The 13,237-nt window shown below is 46.8% G+C and overlaps 1 protein-coding gene across 3 annotated transcripts; it reads left to right on the forward strand.

The window, feature by feature from the left end:
- The first annotated feature begins 2,778 nt into the window (after positions 1–2,778).
- TGIF1 (TGFB induced factor homeobox 1) lies at positions 2,779–12,518 on the forward strand. 3 transcript variants are annotated; one of them, XM_054193028.1, is made up of 3 exons: positions 2,779–3,189; positions 9,950–10,176; positions 11,245–12,513. In XM_054193028.1, exons 1-3 carry the CDS (start codon positions 3,174–3,176, stop codon positions 11,809–11,811), a joined length of 810 nt encoding a protein of 269 aa, XP_054049003.1. In that variant the 5' UTR covers positions 2,779–3,173; the 3' UTR covers positions 11,812–12,513. The 3 variants fall into 3 exon arrangements, with proteins under 3 accessions (XP_054049003.1, XP_054049004.1, XP_054049005.1); XM_054193029.1 differs by lacking the exon at positions 2,779–3,189 and adding an exon at positions 3,247–4,360 and having other exon boundaries at positions 11,245–12,516; XM_054193030.1 differs by lacking the exon at positions 2,779–3,189 and adding an exon at positions 4,375–5,104 and having other exon boundaries at positions 11,245–12,518.
- The last annotated feature ends 719 nt before the right edge of the window (positions 12,519–13,237 follow it).

Consider the following 13,237-nt stretch of genomic DNA (forward strand, 5'->3'; position numbering starts at 1 on the left):
ACTGGTAAAGGTTGCAGGTACTTTTCTTCCACCCACCCTACTTTTTTTGCAAACTTTATCCCCCTGATTCCCCCTCGAACACATATCAAGAGTCTTCAAGTGGTAGAGAGCAGGAATTTGAAGACAGACCGAAGGTATTGCCCCCGCCAACAACTGCAAGGCAAATTGCACATACCCACTTTATGTCTTTCCCAGTGGTCCCAACTACGGATACACCCCTCCATACTCACATTCCATGGAGTAAGTTGGTTCAAAAAAATGCCTCTCTATGCATTTTGTACCCAGGGAGCTAGGAATGAACACCCACCAGTCTGCTGCCTGCTCCTACTAGCTAAAAAGCTGCCACTTGGGAGTTAAAATCAATCCTAGCATCCTTTGAGAAAATTCCTAGGAATCAATAGAGCTACGAAGGCTGTTACTAACTCTTTTAAAAGCAAGCCTGAGCTCAGTGTGAAAATAAAACTTTTTATTTTCTCCCTCATAAAAAGTGAGCTTGCCAAAGGACAAAAAAACAAAAACCCAAACCCCTCAAAATGGAATGCCAACACATGGTGAAAGAGGAAAAAAGAGAGAGGAAAAGGGAAAAAAAAAGAAGGGAAAAAGAGGGGAAAAAGAGGGGAAAAAGAGGGGAAAAAGAGGGGAAAAAGAGGGGAAAAAGAGGGGAAAAAGAGGGGAAAAAGAGGGGAAAAAGAGGGGAAAAAGAGGGGAAAAAGAGGGGAAAAAGAGAGCTTGGTTCAGAAATTTGCCGTCAGTCCTAAGGACAATAAGCAAGCATGAGGCGCTCGGGCGGTATGGAGAAAGGGAAATCTCTTCAAATACTTGACGTGTCTGTTGTTAACTTCCCGTCATTACTTTTTTTGGCATGACCATGCCCGGACGCTCACAACACCCGTTTGAAGAGTCAGCCCTCACAGCTGGGAAGCGGGACTTTCAACAACCAAAAACAAAACCGAAAAAAAAAAAAAAAAAAGGAAAAAAACACGGCGGCGTGCGCGCACCCCCCTTCCCCCGCCCCTGAGTCATCGGTCCCTCAGAGACATAGCTCGCTTCGTCTCACATTAAAAACACCCACCCCTGCCCGAGCCTCGTCCTACCGAGCTCACTCCGGCCCGGACACAACCGAAGGGGCGACGGCGGGAAGGCAGCCTGAAGGGCGCGCGCGTGCCCGCTCCCCCCGCCCGGCCGTTGGAAGGCGGTTGGATCAGCGGGTAACGGCCCGGCTCGCGCCGCGCCGCGCGACACAACCGCCCGTCCGCCCGCCTCGGCGCTGGCCCGCGGCGCTGTGAGTCAGTGGGCCCGGGCCGCTCCGCCGCCCGCCAGCCCGGCTGGCCGGGCACCAGCGAGCACGCTCCAACGGTCACCCGAAAGCGAGCCGCCGGCCCCGCAACGGCCAGCACCGGGCGCGGGGGGGGGGGGGCCTTGTTAACTGACGTGACTCACCAGCCATCTCCCCCTCCCATCTCCCCCCCCAGGATGTAACAGCTGTTTTGTCTCCGGCAAGGTCGCTGTAATTACGACACATAAAAATAGTTATGAGGTACTTTGGGAGAGTGGGGGGGAGGATTTTGCTGTTAAAACGCTTTTGCTTCCTCTTCTGCTGCGAGCGCGCGTTGGTGCGGATGCCCGGGTGGGGGAAGGCAGGCAGGAGGGAGCCCTGCTCTGCCGTAGGGATTCACTATTTCATCAGCCGTTTAAAGCGTCTGCTTCTCAACGCGCACACCCCGCCCCCCCCCCCCCCCCCGCAAACAGCCCAACATGTGGCAGTGCGGGAGCAATACAAATACATACACACTCACGGGCATTAAAAGCACGCTACGCTACGTTCCCCACGCGTGTTCCCAGGCCAGGCGGCTTATTTTAACTTTCCACGCCAAAAACCTTCGCGCGTGAAATTTCAGCCCGGCGCCTTACGGGCACCTCGCTTTGACGGGGGCGGCGGGGGAGGGCCGGCACCCGCCGCCGAGGCTGCTCGGGGTCCCCGTCCCCCGTGGCCGCCGCTCGGTGGGGATGCGGAGCGAGCCCTCCGCCAACGAGCGGGGCGCAGCTCCCGCCTTTCCCAATCCCGGAGGAAAATAAACTGTTGCTGCACCACGTGCTCGCCGGAGAGGGATGAGTCAAGCTGTGAGACTTTTCTCTTTTACAGCTACGAGCGTGTGTCGCACCAAAATCCACCGGGCGGGGGAGAGAAAAACAACCTTTAGGAACTGATGTAAAAATAACCCCAGAAACGGGGCTCGCCGGCCCCCCGCGGGAGGGGGTGGCCGGCGCCGGGGCTCGTTCAGTGCCGTCGCAGGGGAGAGGGCGGGCGGGGGGGGGGGGCGGCAGGCGAAGCAGCCCCCGCCGAGCCGGTCGGGGGCCGCCGGTCTTTGGAGGGCTCCTTCTCCTGCCATAGGTACTCCTCCTTTCTTTTCCTCGCTATTCACGCGAAGGAGTGGGTGGTTCATCCGGCAGCAACAGGAGGAGGCTAGTCAAGGGCAGCTGTCAAAATCTCCCCCCCCGCCCCGCGCCTTCCTCCTTCCCTCCCTCGCCCCCTTCTCCTTCCAGTTTAATGATCAAACGTCTGCCTGGAAGAAAGGCGAGGGAACGGGAGGCACGGAGGGCTCCCCCCACCCCCGCCGCCGTTGTGCGTGCATGAGCGAGCGGGTACGGGCGCCCCCCCCCAGCCGGCCCGTCCCTCCCCTCCCGTCTGACAGAGCCCCAGCAGCCCGGGAGGGGAGGAGAGAGGAGGAGGAGGAGGCAGCGCGGCAGCCGCGAGTGCCAGTGCAGCGCTCGGTGACTCTCTCGTACTCGCTGCGGGAGGAGGGGGAGGGCGGGCGCTGTGTACCTTTCCCTCCCGTGCTTTTCCTCACTTTAAGGAGCCGGGGCCAATCGCCGGCAGAAGGGAACAAAGGGAAGGGGGGGAGGGAAGCCCACCCCGGCAGCGGCCGCACCAGAAAACCCCCGGGGAGGCAGAGCCCTGCGGCTCCCGCTGACAGCAGCGCGGCCCCGGACTGAGCGCCTGGATTCGCGCTCCGTGGCGGCGGCGGTGCTGCTGCTGTTTCTCCGTCCTCCTCCTCGCCGAGTTTAAAGGAGGAGAAGCGTCCAGCAAAGGGAGAGAAAGTTGCGTCGGCGAGCGAGCGCTCCTGGCGTGCGGGGTGTCTGGCGGCAGCGGCGTCTCGGTCCTGGCGATCAAGATGAAAAGTAAAAAAGGTAGTTGTGACGGGGCGCTGGGAGAAAGCGGGGTGCCCTGCGCCTCCCCAGTCCTTACGGGAACGACTTGGGGGGGGGGGTAAGCGCGTGTGTGTGGCTGTTGCCAAGCCAGACGGAGTCTGTTTTCCTTTTCTCCTCGGCTCTTTTCTCCCCAGTGCCCCCCACTCCCCCCCCAGCCGAGCTCCCGTGGAAGATGGCAGTGGATGCTCCGCTCCCAGACAAAACATGCGGGGCTGTTGTTTGGAGGCGGCCGCCTCTCAGCGCCGCTGGCTCCCTGTCAAAAACATGTCCAGCCGTCCGCTTTGTGCCTTCGCGAAGTTTTGTTTTTGCTCCCTCGGCCGAGCCTCTTCCCCTTGCCCTCCGCTAAAACGCTTGTCGCTTTTCCATACAGAGCCCTGCCGTCCCGATAACGAGGGGCGAGGGTGCGGGTCGTTTTCCCAACCCGGGGCTCGGAAAGTGGGGTCTCCCGCAACTCGGAGCGCCGCGACCCGTCGGCGTCGGGCAACTCTTTGTTCGCGGCGGCGTGGGGCTGGGGGGCTCGGCGGGGGGAGGCTCAAACCCCATCCGCGCTCTCGGCCGCCTTGTTTTGCTGAAAGTTGCTGCCTTCCCCTTCCCCTTCTTTTATCCCTTAAAACAACAACAAAAAAGTACAAAGTTTCGACATAGTTACGATTAAAAGGAGGAAGACGACTCCCCCCCCTAAAAATACGGCTCTTTAAGTTTTCTTTGTGTTGATTTACAAACGGACAAACTTTACAGTTAAGAGGATTGTTAATTCTTTTCGCTTGTGGTGCTTTAAATGTCTTTAAATTGGAGCTTGGCCACAAAGACGCGGAACGTGCTTTCAGATTTAACACATCTGCGCTGGCTGGAAAGAAGTTTAGAGCAAAGCAGGATCTGTTCAGTTGCGATTTACCAGTCTGTAGCGTGGATGAAGGGTGTTTTGCATTCAAAGACCATTAAATTACCCGAAGTGGAGGGTTAGAGGGGAGCAGTGCGCATGTTCAGTACTCCAGAGTTGTGCTGTTTTTCCCCTACTACGCATTCCTGCGGCTCTATAGTAGAGCAGCCTGGTTCATTGTTAATACGCTTGGAGCAGTTAATGCATATGCCGGTCGTGAAATCATCGGGCTGCTGGAAACGCCATGTACTAATATGGTTTGTAGCCCTGGTAAGAAGCTTTGGACGTGCCACTCGTTTAAGGGGAGCACACACAAAGGGAATTAAGGCACAAAGACGAAGTTTAAACAGCAGGCCGGGTGGTGGTTAGAAGGGAAGCGTTCCGAGTTGCCGCAGGAGCCGGGCGCGCAGGGCGCGTTGCAGCCTGCTAGCCGACTGCACGGATTTTTAGATTACAACATGTGCTGCATACCGAGCTCCGCCGGCTGTGCCTCTGGAGACAGTGACAGCAGCCACTTTAAAACGTTTCAGTCGTCTTAGGTAGGCTGAGATCCATAACCTTATTGCAAGCAGGTTTGGTATTTTTTCCTTTTTTTTTTTTTTTATGGTTTCACTGAATTAATTTAGCCCAGTTATTTTTAGGACATTCCTATGCTCCCTATTTGCACAGCAGTGGTGAGCTGGTTTCCTGTCTGCTGTTGCTTCCATTGTTCAGACTTCTCTCCCCGAGGGCAGCTGCTGGTTGGTGAAATACCAAACTCCCTGCACTTTCAACTGTTGTTCTTGCCACCATGAAATAAATGCGTGTGAAAAACGCTGACGTAGTTTCTAGGTATGCATGTGTAGGGCTTTGTGTGTGTGAGAGAGAGAGAGAGAGGGGTGGTGGTGGGGAAGATCTGCTTTGAGGGTTGCAAGTCCTGGGCTGAAACAATGGAAACAATGAAAGGTGACAGGCAGGAGGGAGAACTTTTGAGAGGGGCCATGGGCCTGGGGTTTGCGTGGCAGAAATTAAAAGGTGAGGAGACAAAGAAGGAAACTTTTAAAAAGATGTTAGGGCTAGGGCGCCTTTGTTTTATTAAAGGTTGGGCTTGTAGTTATTTGTGACCTCCTGGCATTTCAGGCTTATTCAAGAAGTTTCAAAGAATGACTTTGTTACAGATTTCTTGCTTGCACTCCTAGAAAAATCCCGTTTAAAGAAAAAAAGTGTATGGCATAGCCAAGTCTGGCTGCTTTAGAAGCGATAGATCTCCTCTGTGAAATGCAGAGGAGAACAAATAAGCTGGTTCCTCAATTATGAAACCTATGCAGAGGAAAAAGTTGTGTTTTGGTTTGTTTTTTTTTTTTTTTTTAACTGTGGAACTTCCCTTCTGCATCCGTGTAGTTCTTGGTTACTTATGAATAATTTTAAACTAGTTTATTTTGGTTGTTGATTTTTAAGTTCACATTAAATTTTAGTCAGTTTTTTTGTTTGTGTGTTGGATTTTTTTGTTGGTTGTTGTTTCGGTTGGGTTTTTTTTTTTAGTTAACAGGCTGTGGATTAAAACCTCGAGGACTCTTCTGTGGATAGTTTAATTTACAAATAACAACGTGATAGCAATCACACTGAACATACTCGGCTTATTAATTAGCTGATTTGGAATACAGTCTCGCAAAGACACAGGCATGTGCTCAAGTTTATACATGTGAGGAATCCTACTGAACTTGGTTACAACAGGATCGGGGCCTTAAATGGGAACTGGTTCTGTTTGTCTGCTCATAAAAACAAAAAAAAAATCCGGCTTAATAAACTCAGAGAACCCTAAGGGGGTGGAGGTTTTCCGTAAGGTGATTTTTGTCCATCCCCTCTCTGGAGGGCAGAGATTGTTCCTTGTGGTATACTTTGTCCTGTTTTGAATAACAATCGGCTTCTGCCACTTCCTCTGTGAAGCTCTTCCTCGACACAATGGGATAGTTGTGTGTTGCGTTTTTTTTCCCCTGATACTCAGCCTAAATTTTTCATTTGCTTAACTTAATTTTTCTCAGCCTCTCTAAATACTTTGTCCTCCCCCTCAAAGTATTTCAGTATGCCTTCTTAGGTAGCAGGAGTTTTATTTTGAAATCGACTTTAGTCATTGCTGTACTTTTACACAAGTTGTTTCAAGCTGTTAACGGTTGGGTGGTGAGCCTAGACTCGAGATCCTAGGTGTAATCTTCCCTGAGCTGATTACGGAAGGACTGTGAAGTGTTTGGGCTGTGATACGATGCAACAGTGCGTTCAATCATGTATATGACTTCAGCTGGGAAGCCTGGAGGATAAAGTAATTTATAAAGAAGGGATGCTGATCATGTAGTTCTTAGGTCATTAATAGCGTGGACTGCTCATCTAAGTGGTGATGGCAGGAGTGGAGAACTGGGATTTTGTATTGTTTCTCAGACCTCTCTGCAACTGAACTCACGCTGCTTTAATCTAGTCCTATAAAAGCAGTTTTTAGGTTAAGTGTATTTAGGAGAAGACATAAAATAACCTGTCGCTAGCCTGCTTGTAAGATGAAATAAATTAGTAGGTCAGCTGGGGCTACTCGTCATGTCCACAAGCCTTTATTCTGGGTGTAAATAACAGTAAGCCAGTGGTCCAGTCGTGGAGCCTAGCCAGAAGCCTTTTCAGTTGGGCCCTGTTAAAACAGGAAACCAGCAGCGGATAGCATGATTACTAACAAGACGGAAAAACAAAGCTGGGTTGTAATCAGCAGGAACGCTTTAATGAAAACAGAGCCTTGACAGCAACAACGTGGCTCCTGCTCTAGTAAAAAAATATCAGCTGGGGTAGTGCGAGATTTCTAGCCATGACTTCCTGTTGCTGCTCGCTCTGTATCTCGCTGGAGAGATCTGCCACAAGTGCAGAGGGCTGATCAGCTATTTAAATGAGCTCATTTAAATGAGGAAAAGTTGTACTACACTGAGTTTCCTGCTTAACCAAAACGGGCTTTGTGTCACTAACTTACTGTGTCAATTAATATGACACACTAAGCGAGCGGGTCAAAGGGCGGGCTCCGTTGTTGACTCATTTCTTGCTAGGTAAGTTACGGTTAGTCAGATGGCAACTTTTACTTTAGCAAAAGATCATGTTTGCAAAATAGAGAAACGTTTTTATGCTGCTGGCTTTCAGACAGTATCTTGTGGCTTTTCTTTTTCGGGTGAAAAAGAGCAACAGTTCTTCCAGAAGAAGTTTTGCTGTCAAATCAGTTTTCTCAAATTCAGAGAGGCTCCCATGGAGTCTTTTTGCTGTGTGTTAGAACTTGCGGAGGTTACTCCAGATGTGGTAGCGTGTGTCTGGAGGACTTTTTGCTATGCCACATAAATATAGCTCTCAAACCATTAGACACCTAACTTTCTCATAGGAGTAGTTTCTTTGGCTTCTCTTCCCTCTTATTTCCAGCCTGTTTGCCTCTCCCTGTTTTCCAAGGTCCTGTCTTGCTCCCTATTATATTTAAAAACAAACAGAAAACCCAACCCACTGAAATGCTGCAATACTTCTGGTTTCTGACAAACAAGAACAGCTCACTTGAAAACATTGTCTGAATAGCGTAGGCTAGTTTTAGCTAGTTCTTAAATTCAATTTAAAAGGGATGAGTTGCTTTGCAGAGCCATCATGTTGCCTGTGCAGGATCTTTGTTCCAAGAAACGTTCCTTATGGCTCCAGGAGCCCGTTGTGTGAGGCTTGTTCTCAGGTTAGGTTGCAAGCGTGACAGCACTTTCCGTGAAGCTATGACAAATACAAAGTAGTTTGCTCGGAATCAGTTTAAAGCAAACTTGACATACTTTCTACATGAATTAAGAACCTGTTTACATAATTTAGAGTTTTATCTTGTGTTGACTATTTAAATATTGTCCTATTGTTCCTGTTCCGTGACTGGATAATTTATGTAGCTAATCATCACAGGAGAAATTTGGTATGTCAGTTTGGTGTTTGTCTGTTACATAAATCAGCAATTGGGAGAATGAGAACAACACTAAGTTACTGAAGTCACTATGCCAGGCAAATTGCAGATTGATCATCCTGCTGGGAATGCTTGCATATCAAAAATATGCATTGAAATTTGGACAGCTTAAACTAAATATAAGGATGTTGGAGCTATTCATAAATAGGGAAAGGAAAGAATAATTTACCATGTCAGCTTTGGCTAAAGTTTGAAAGTGTGGGGAAGGAGGTCCTCCTGTGCGCCCCCCCCCCCCCCCCCCAGGTATTGAGGAAAATTTGCACATGCTCGCTCACTTTTCTGTCTTTCTTTCTGTCTTTCTTTCTGTCTTTCTTTCTGTCTTTCTTTCTGTCTTTCTTTCTGTCTTTCTTTCGGAGCGGAGGTTGGTGTGTTTTGTTTTTTTTATTACATTAATTCCTTCTGTTTCTTCACTTGTGGATATTACTGTAGCTTTATATAGTTTTATGCTTTCACGGGCACACCTCTTGTATTTTAGGGCTAACTTTGTTTCCTTGAACAGAATTTTTGAATTATACTTTTGACATTTAACTTGTTTTTACTATGAAGGTTTTTAGTTTTGATGCTAGGAATGAGCAAGTTTCTTCCCCCCCGCCCCCGCAATCTAAGTTCAAAACACAGAAAGATTAAAGGCTTGTTTTCCTTCTATAGTTTCTAGAAAATGCTTCTGAAAGCCAGTATAATTTCACTTGAAGATAGTATTGTACTAGTTGAAAATGGGTGGTATTTCATTTGGATTTATATATAGTTCGTAAGGTTCCTAAAATTTCTGGTGAGCTTAACCTGGTGAGTATTTAAAGCATGGTTTTCATTGTATTTTGCAGTACTATTTGTTCACTCAGTGACTTGTGTATCCTACCAAAAGAGTAGAATTTTAATCTTCCTAACTACTGAATACTTATTTGTTTATTTTAATTTTATTCACATACCATAGCTTTGTGTTACTAGCAGTGTGGTGTGTATATATCAGGGGATAATCAAATTTTGAAATCTGTTCCTTTGTATTGAAGAAAAAGGGTATGCAGTTAACTTGTAAATCTGGAGCCTTTGTAGTAAGTGTAGCACAGAACACACATTTCCACAGATTAAAATATGAGATGAAAACCATGGAGCTGAAAAAATAATTAGGATGCAAAGTGTGGTAAATTTAAAACAAACAAACCAATCCACCCAAACATTAAATGACTGTGGTTCTTTGATACAGAAGTGCAATTAAACTAAAGAAGTCTATCTCCTGATAAACTGGTGGACTCTAGGCACCTGGTTCTTTCCTTTTCCTGTACTTTTTTTTCCTTCGTAAGTGAAATTCCACTCGGGTGGGCGCAGATGCAACTTTTCTTCTTGTCTTGTTCCATTATTTTTTTATTAATACATCTGGATTGAGCTATTAATTTATAAAATCTACAAGCTGTCCCTCCCAGGAGGGAAGCATCAGCATGTTAAGAAGTAATTAAATAACCCATTGCTTGAGTTGGGTGTTTTAAGTTCTTGCATATTGACCTTTTGCCCAGCCGCTGGATAGTTATCCTTGCAGAAAAGTGTTGGATGCATACCATAGCAAGCAAATTTGGACAATATTGGCATTAGATAGGAGCTATCTGATAACATGCAGCAGATAAAAGGTTGCCAGGGGAACAAGAAAATGAGGGTTTGCAGAGAAGAATTCCCCTAGGAACAGATCATTGGTGCTACTTTTTGTTCAGCTGACAGAAAGGCTACAGCTTGACAAGTTAACGCTACAGGACAAATCTCCTGTATGGCAGGCTATACCATGACTCACAGTAAAGACAGTTAATGTAATAAAAAGTATCTGAACCATAGGATGCTGGAGCTCAGTAGTTTACAGATTTAGGAGGCTGATTGTTGTTTTCTTCTTATAATTGTAGGTGTAGTTGCAATATCAGGCAGTGAAACAGAGGATGATGACACTATGGATGTCCCACTGGATCTTTCCTCATCTGCTGGCTCAGGCAAACGGAGGAGACGTGGCAACCTGCCCAAGGAATCCGTGCAGATTCTTCGGGACTGGCTGTATGAGCACCGATACAATGCTTATCCTTCAGAGCAAGAAAAAGCGCTATTATCCCGACAAACACACCTTTCCACACTACAGGTATTAAAAAAAAGTAGTTCTTGCTTCAAAAGGAGCTGTTTTCTGTTTTCTTCTTAATTTACCTGTGATCTAGTCACTGATAGAAATGTTTACGCCGCATGTGAGGTTTCCTTTATTATTGTTACTCGCTCGCCCTCTGATAGCACTTGTAAGGAGAAATACAAATGAATTGTGCTATGATGGTCTTTGTTTATTGTGAATAAAATTACTTCTCTGGGAGAACAGTCAGTCATGAATTCAAGCATGCGTGCTAATTTTTGTGGAATCGGGCCCCAAAAGACTTAAAGTGTCTGCCTAAGGTAATTTGTTGGACACATTAGTCTTGTGATCATCTTTGGTGGAATAGCTATTGACAACTGCTGCTTTCCACCTCATGGGAAGGTGGCTGCACGAGAACTTGGGTAAACCCTGGTTTGGTTTTGAGAGGCGCTAAATATAGAGCACTCCTGTTCACTTCTGGGCTTTATTTTTCCAGATTAATTAGTTTGTACAAATTTTGTAGTTGGCTATAAGGTAAAATTTCCTTAAAGTAACATCCTAAAGAAAACCTCCTTTATGTAGTAAACAGAAAAAAGACGTTGAACTATAAACTATCCTGTATCTCCCAGGAAACTGGTTTGATATTTAAACAAGGACAAACTTAAATGAGGTAATTCATGTTATGTCTGTCGACACAGTCAGTTGAACAAGGAAAATCAGTAACTATTTGTGGGAGGAGTGGCTCTCTTCAGAGAGAAAAGGTTTTCCTGTTGTTAATTAACCTAAGCATAGGGAACAATAGCTAATAGGTTAATGTGTGTGCACAGAGTTAAAAGCTAAACCTCTCCGTTGAGGCTAGCAGTCTTCAGATGTCCCGGGGCTTTCTGTAACAGGAGTGGGGAGCTGGGGGTAGAGCTGGGACAAGGGAAGGGCCTCTGCCAGGCGTGTCAGAACTTGTCAGTAGGTCTCTCTTTTGTTCTGCAGTTAAGGAAACTGCTTGGAGGGATTCATTAATCTAACCCAACGACTCTAATGGCACATAGTTGGAAATGAATGAAGGTAGAAATTAAGATGTCATTATATTCCCAGGTCTGCAACTGGTTTATCAATGCACGCCGCAGGCTTTTACCTGACATGTTGAGGAAGGATGGCAAAGACCCAAATCAATTCACTATCTCGCGGCGAGGGACCAAGCTTCCCGAGGGCGGCCTGGTAGAGTCTTCCATCAGCACAAAGAACTACATTCCCCTGCTGGAGGAGACCGCCTTCCTTCCCACTGGCGCACAGCTCAGCAAGACTGTGTCTTCTTCCAAGCCAGCTTCCCCGGGATCGGTCCTGGCTCGGCCATCGGTGATTTGCCACACGACTGTGACTGCATTGAAAGACGCCCCGTTCCACTTTTGCCAGCCGGCTGACGTAGGCCAAACCACGGACCTGCAGCAGCTCCCGGCCAACGGCTTCACAGACAACTCCCTCTCCTACCATGAGGACGCATCTAAACTGGGACCTGGTGCAAACGCACAAAGCGGGCTCTTTAACACTCCTCCTCCAACCCCACCAGACCTTAACCAGGATTTTAGTGGATTTCAGCTACTGGTGGATGTTGCACTCAAAAGGGCGGCAGAGATGGAGTTGCAGGCGAAACTTATGGCCTAAGTCCCCTTCCTTCTCCTTCCTCGTTTCGTTTTTCCAGGCAGGGATCTAACAGCTGTGTGGTTATTGCCACCCACACGATATCAAAAGACTTCACTGCATTATTATTATTTTTTTTATTAATCTTATTTGCACAAGGGATTGCTGAAATGAAGCTTCCTGTCACTGAGATGGTCTTCAGTGGAATATGGTCATTCCAAGAATTATAAACTAAAAGCTACTGTAGAAAGAAAGGATTGTGTGTTGGGGTTTTTTTTTTAATGTTTTCTTTGTAGGTTTTTCATAATGTGAGATGGTTCCCAAGATCATGTGATTTGTTTTTGTTTCTTTCAGACTGTGCAATATCTAGTAATGATATAGAGTCTTCTTATCATTCCCATGTGGAACAGAATATACCGACACGCTGTCTAAAATAAATTTTCAATTTTTTTAACAATACCAACTTTGGATGATTATGCTTTTTTCCCATAATGTAATAAAATATTTTCTTTAAAAATGGATGCCTACAGAGTATTTTTGTTGAATACGAGCTTTGCAGAAAACACAGCTTTACTCTTGAAATAAATGGAAGCGAGAAATATTTTTGCGCTCATACTGACTTTGTTTGGTTCAGAGAGCTACGCTAGCAGTTGTTGTTAACCAGATGTTTAAAGGAATGCTGAAAAGTGGGCCAGAAGTACCTGACCATGTTCTGCGATGTAGAAACTTTTTAAAGGGGCCAAAGGGAGTATGTGGGCAACTCTTATTAAATTTCAGGGGGATATCTTAAGCCCTTCTAAGAGTTCCAGCTTTTGGCTCCTAGAAATACTTCAGGGCTGGGAGATGTGACAGCCCATGGGGAAGTTGTACTGAAGATGAAATGAGAAGGCCAGAAGAGGCCTTGGGGCAAGCATTCTTTGCAGGTCTTTGTGATACAGCTCCTAGACATCACTGATGACAAATTCTGAGGGGGGAGGACAAGGTCTCCCACTTTTACGTTTCTTGGACTAGCTATGACAAGGTTTTTGACTCAGTAATTCTAGTAGACTGAAATAGAAGAGACTGTATCGGGTTGAAATCTGAGTTCTGTGAGCCAGGTCTTGGTAAGATACTTAAACAGGTAAGAATGACTAAGATTCAGAAGAGATCCCTGTTGTATGGGGGTGTATTTTGGCCAACAGAATCTGAGTTACCTTTCTGAAAAGGACTTTGCTATGAAAGTGACTTACTACTGAAAAACATAAAGACTTGCAGCTCGCATTTCAACTTACTTGAATGTCAGTCACCCACCCTTATCCTTCCAACAACAGTGAAATAAGAGACCTCTAGAGGAAAAAAAATAGTTCCGGCTAATCCTTAAAAACAAACCAGTTGTCTGTTTGGGAGGCTGGGGGAGGGCTTTGTGGAGCAGGAGAGCTGAGGAATTTAAGGGTATCATTATGAGTAGAAG

Source organism: Rissa tridactyla, chromosome 2 (assembly GCF_028500815.1).
Source record: "Rissa tridactyla isolate bRisTri1 chromosome 2, bRisTri1.patW.cur.20221130, whole genome shotgun sequence".
NCBI lineage: Eukaryota > Metazoa > Chordata > Aves > Charadriiformes > Laridae > Rissa > Rissa tridactyla.

Bases quoted from the DNA above. Each gene is read 5' to 3' on its own strand.
- TGIF1 (XM_054193030.1), top strand. From the start codon at position 5,020: ATGGAAACAATGAAAGGTGACAGGCAGGAGGGAGAACTTTTGAGAGGG. The intron at 5,105-9,949 runs GTGAGGAGACAA...TTATAATTGTAG, and splicing joins TGCGTGGCAGAAATTAAAAG to GTGTAGTTGCAATATCAGGC. The intron at 10,177-11,244 runs GTATTAAAAAAA...TTATATTCCCAG, and splicing joins CACACCTTTCCACACTACAG to GTCTGCAACTGGTTTATCAA.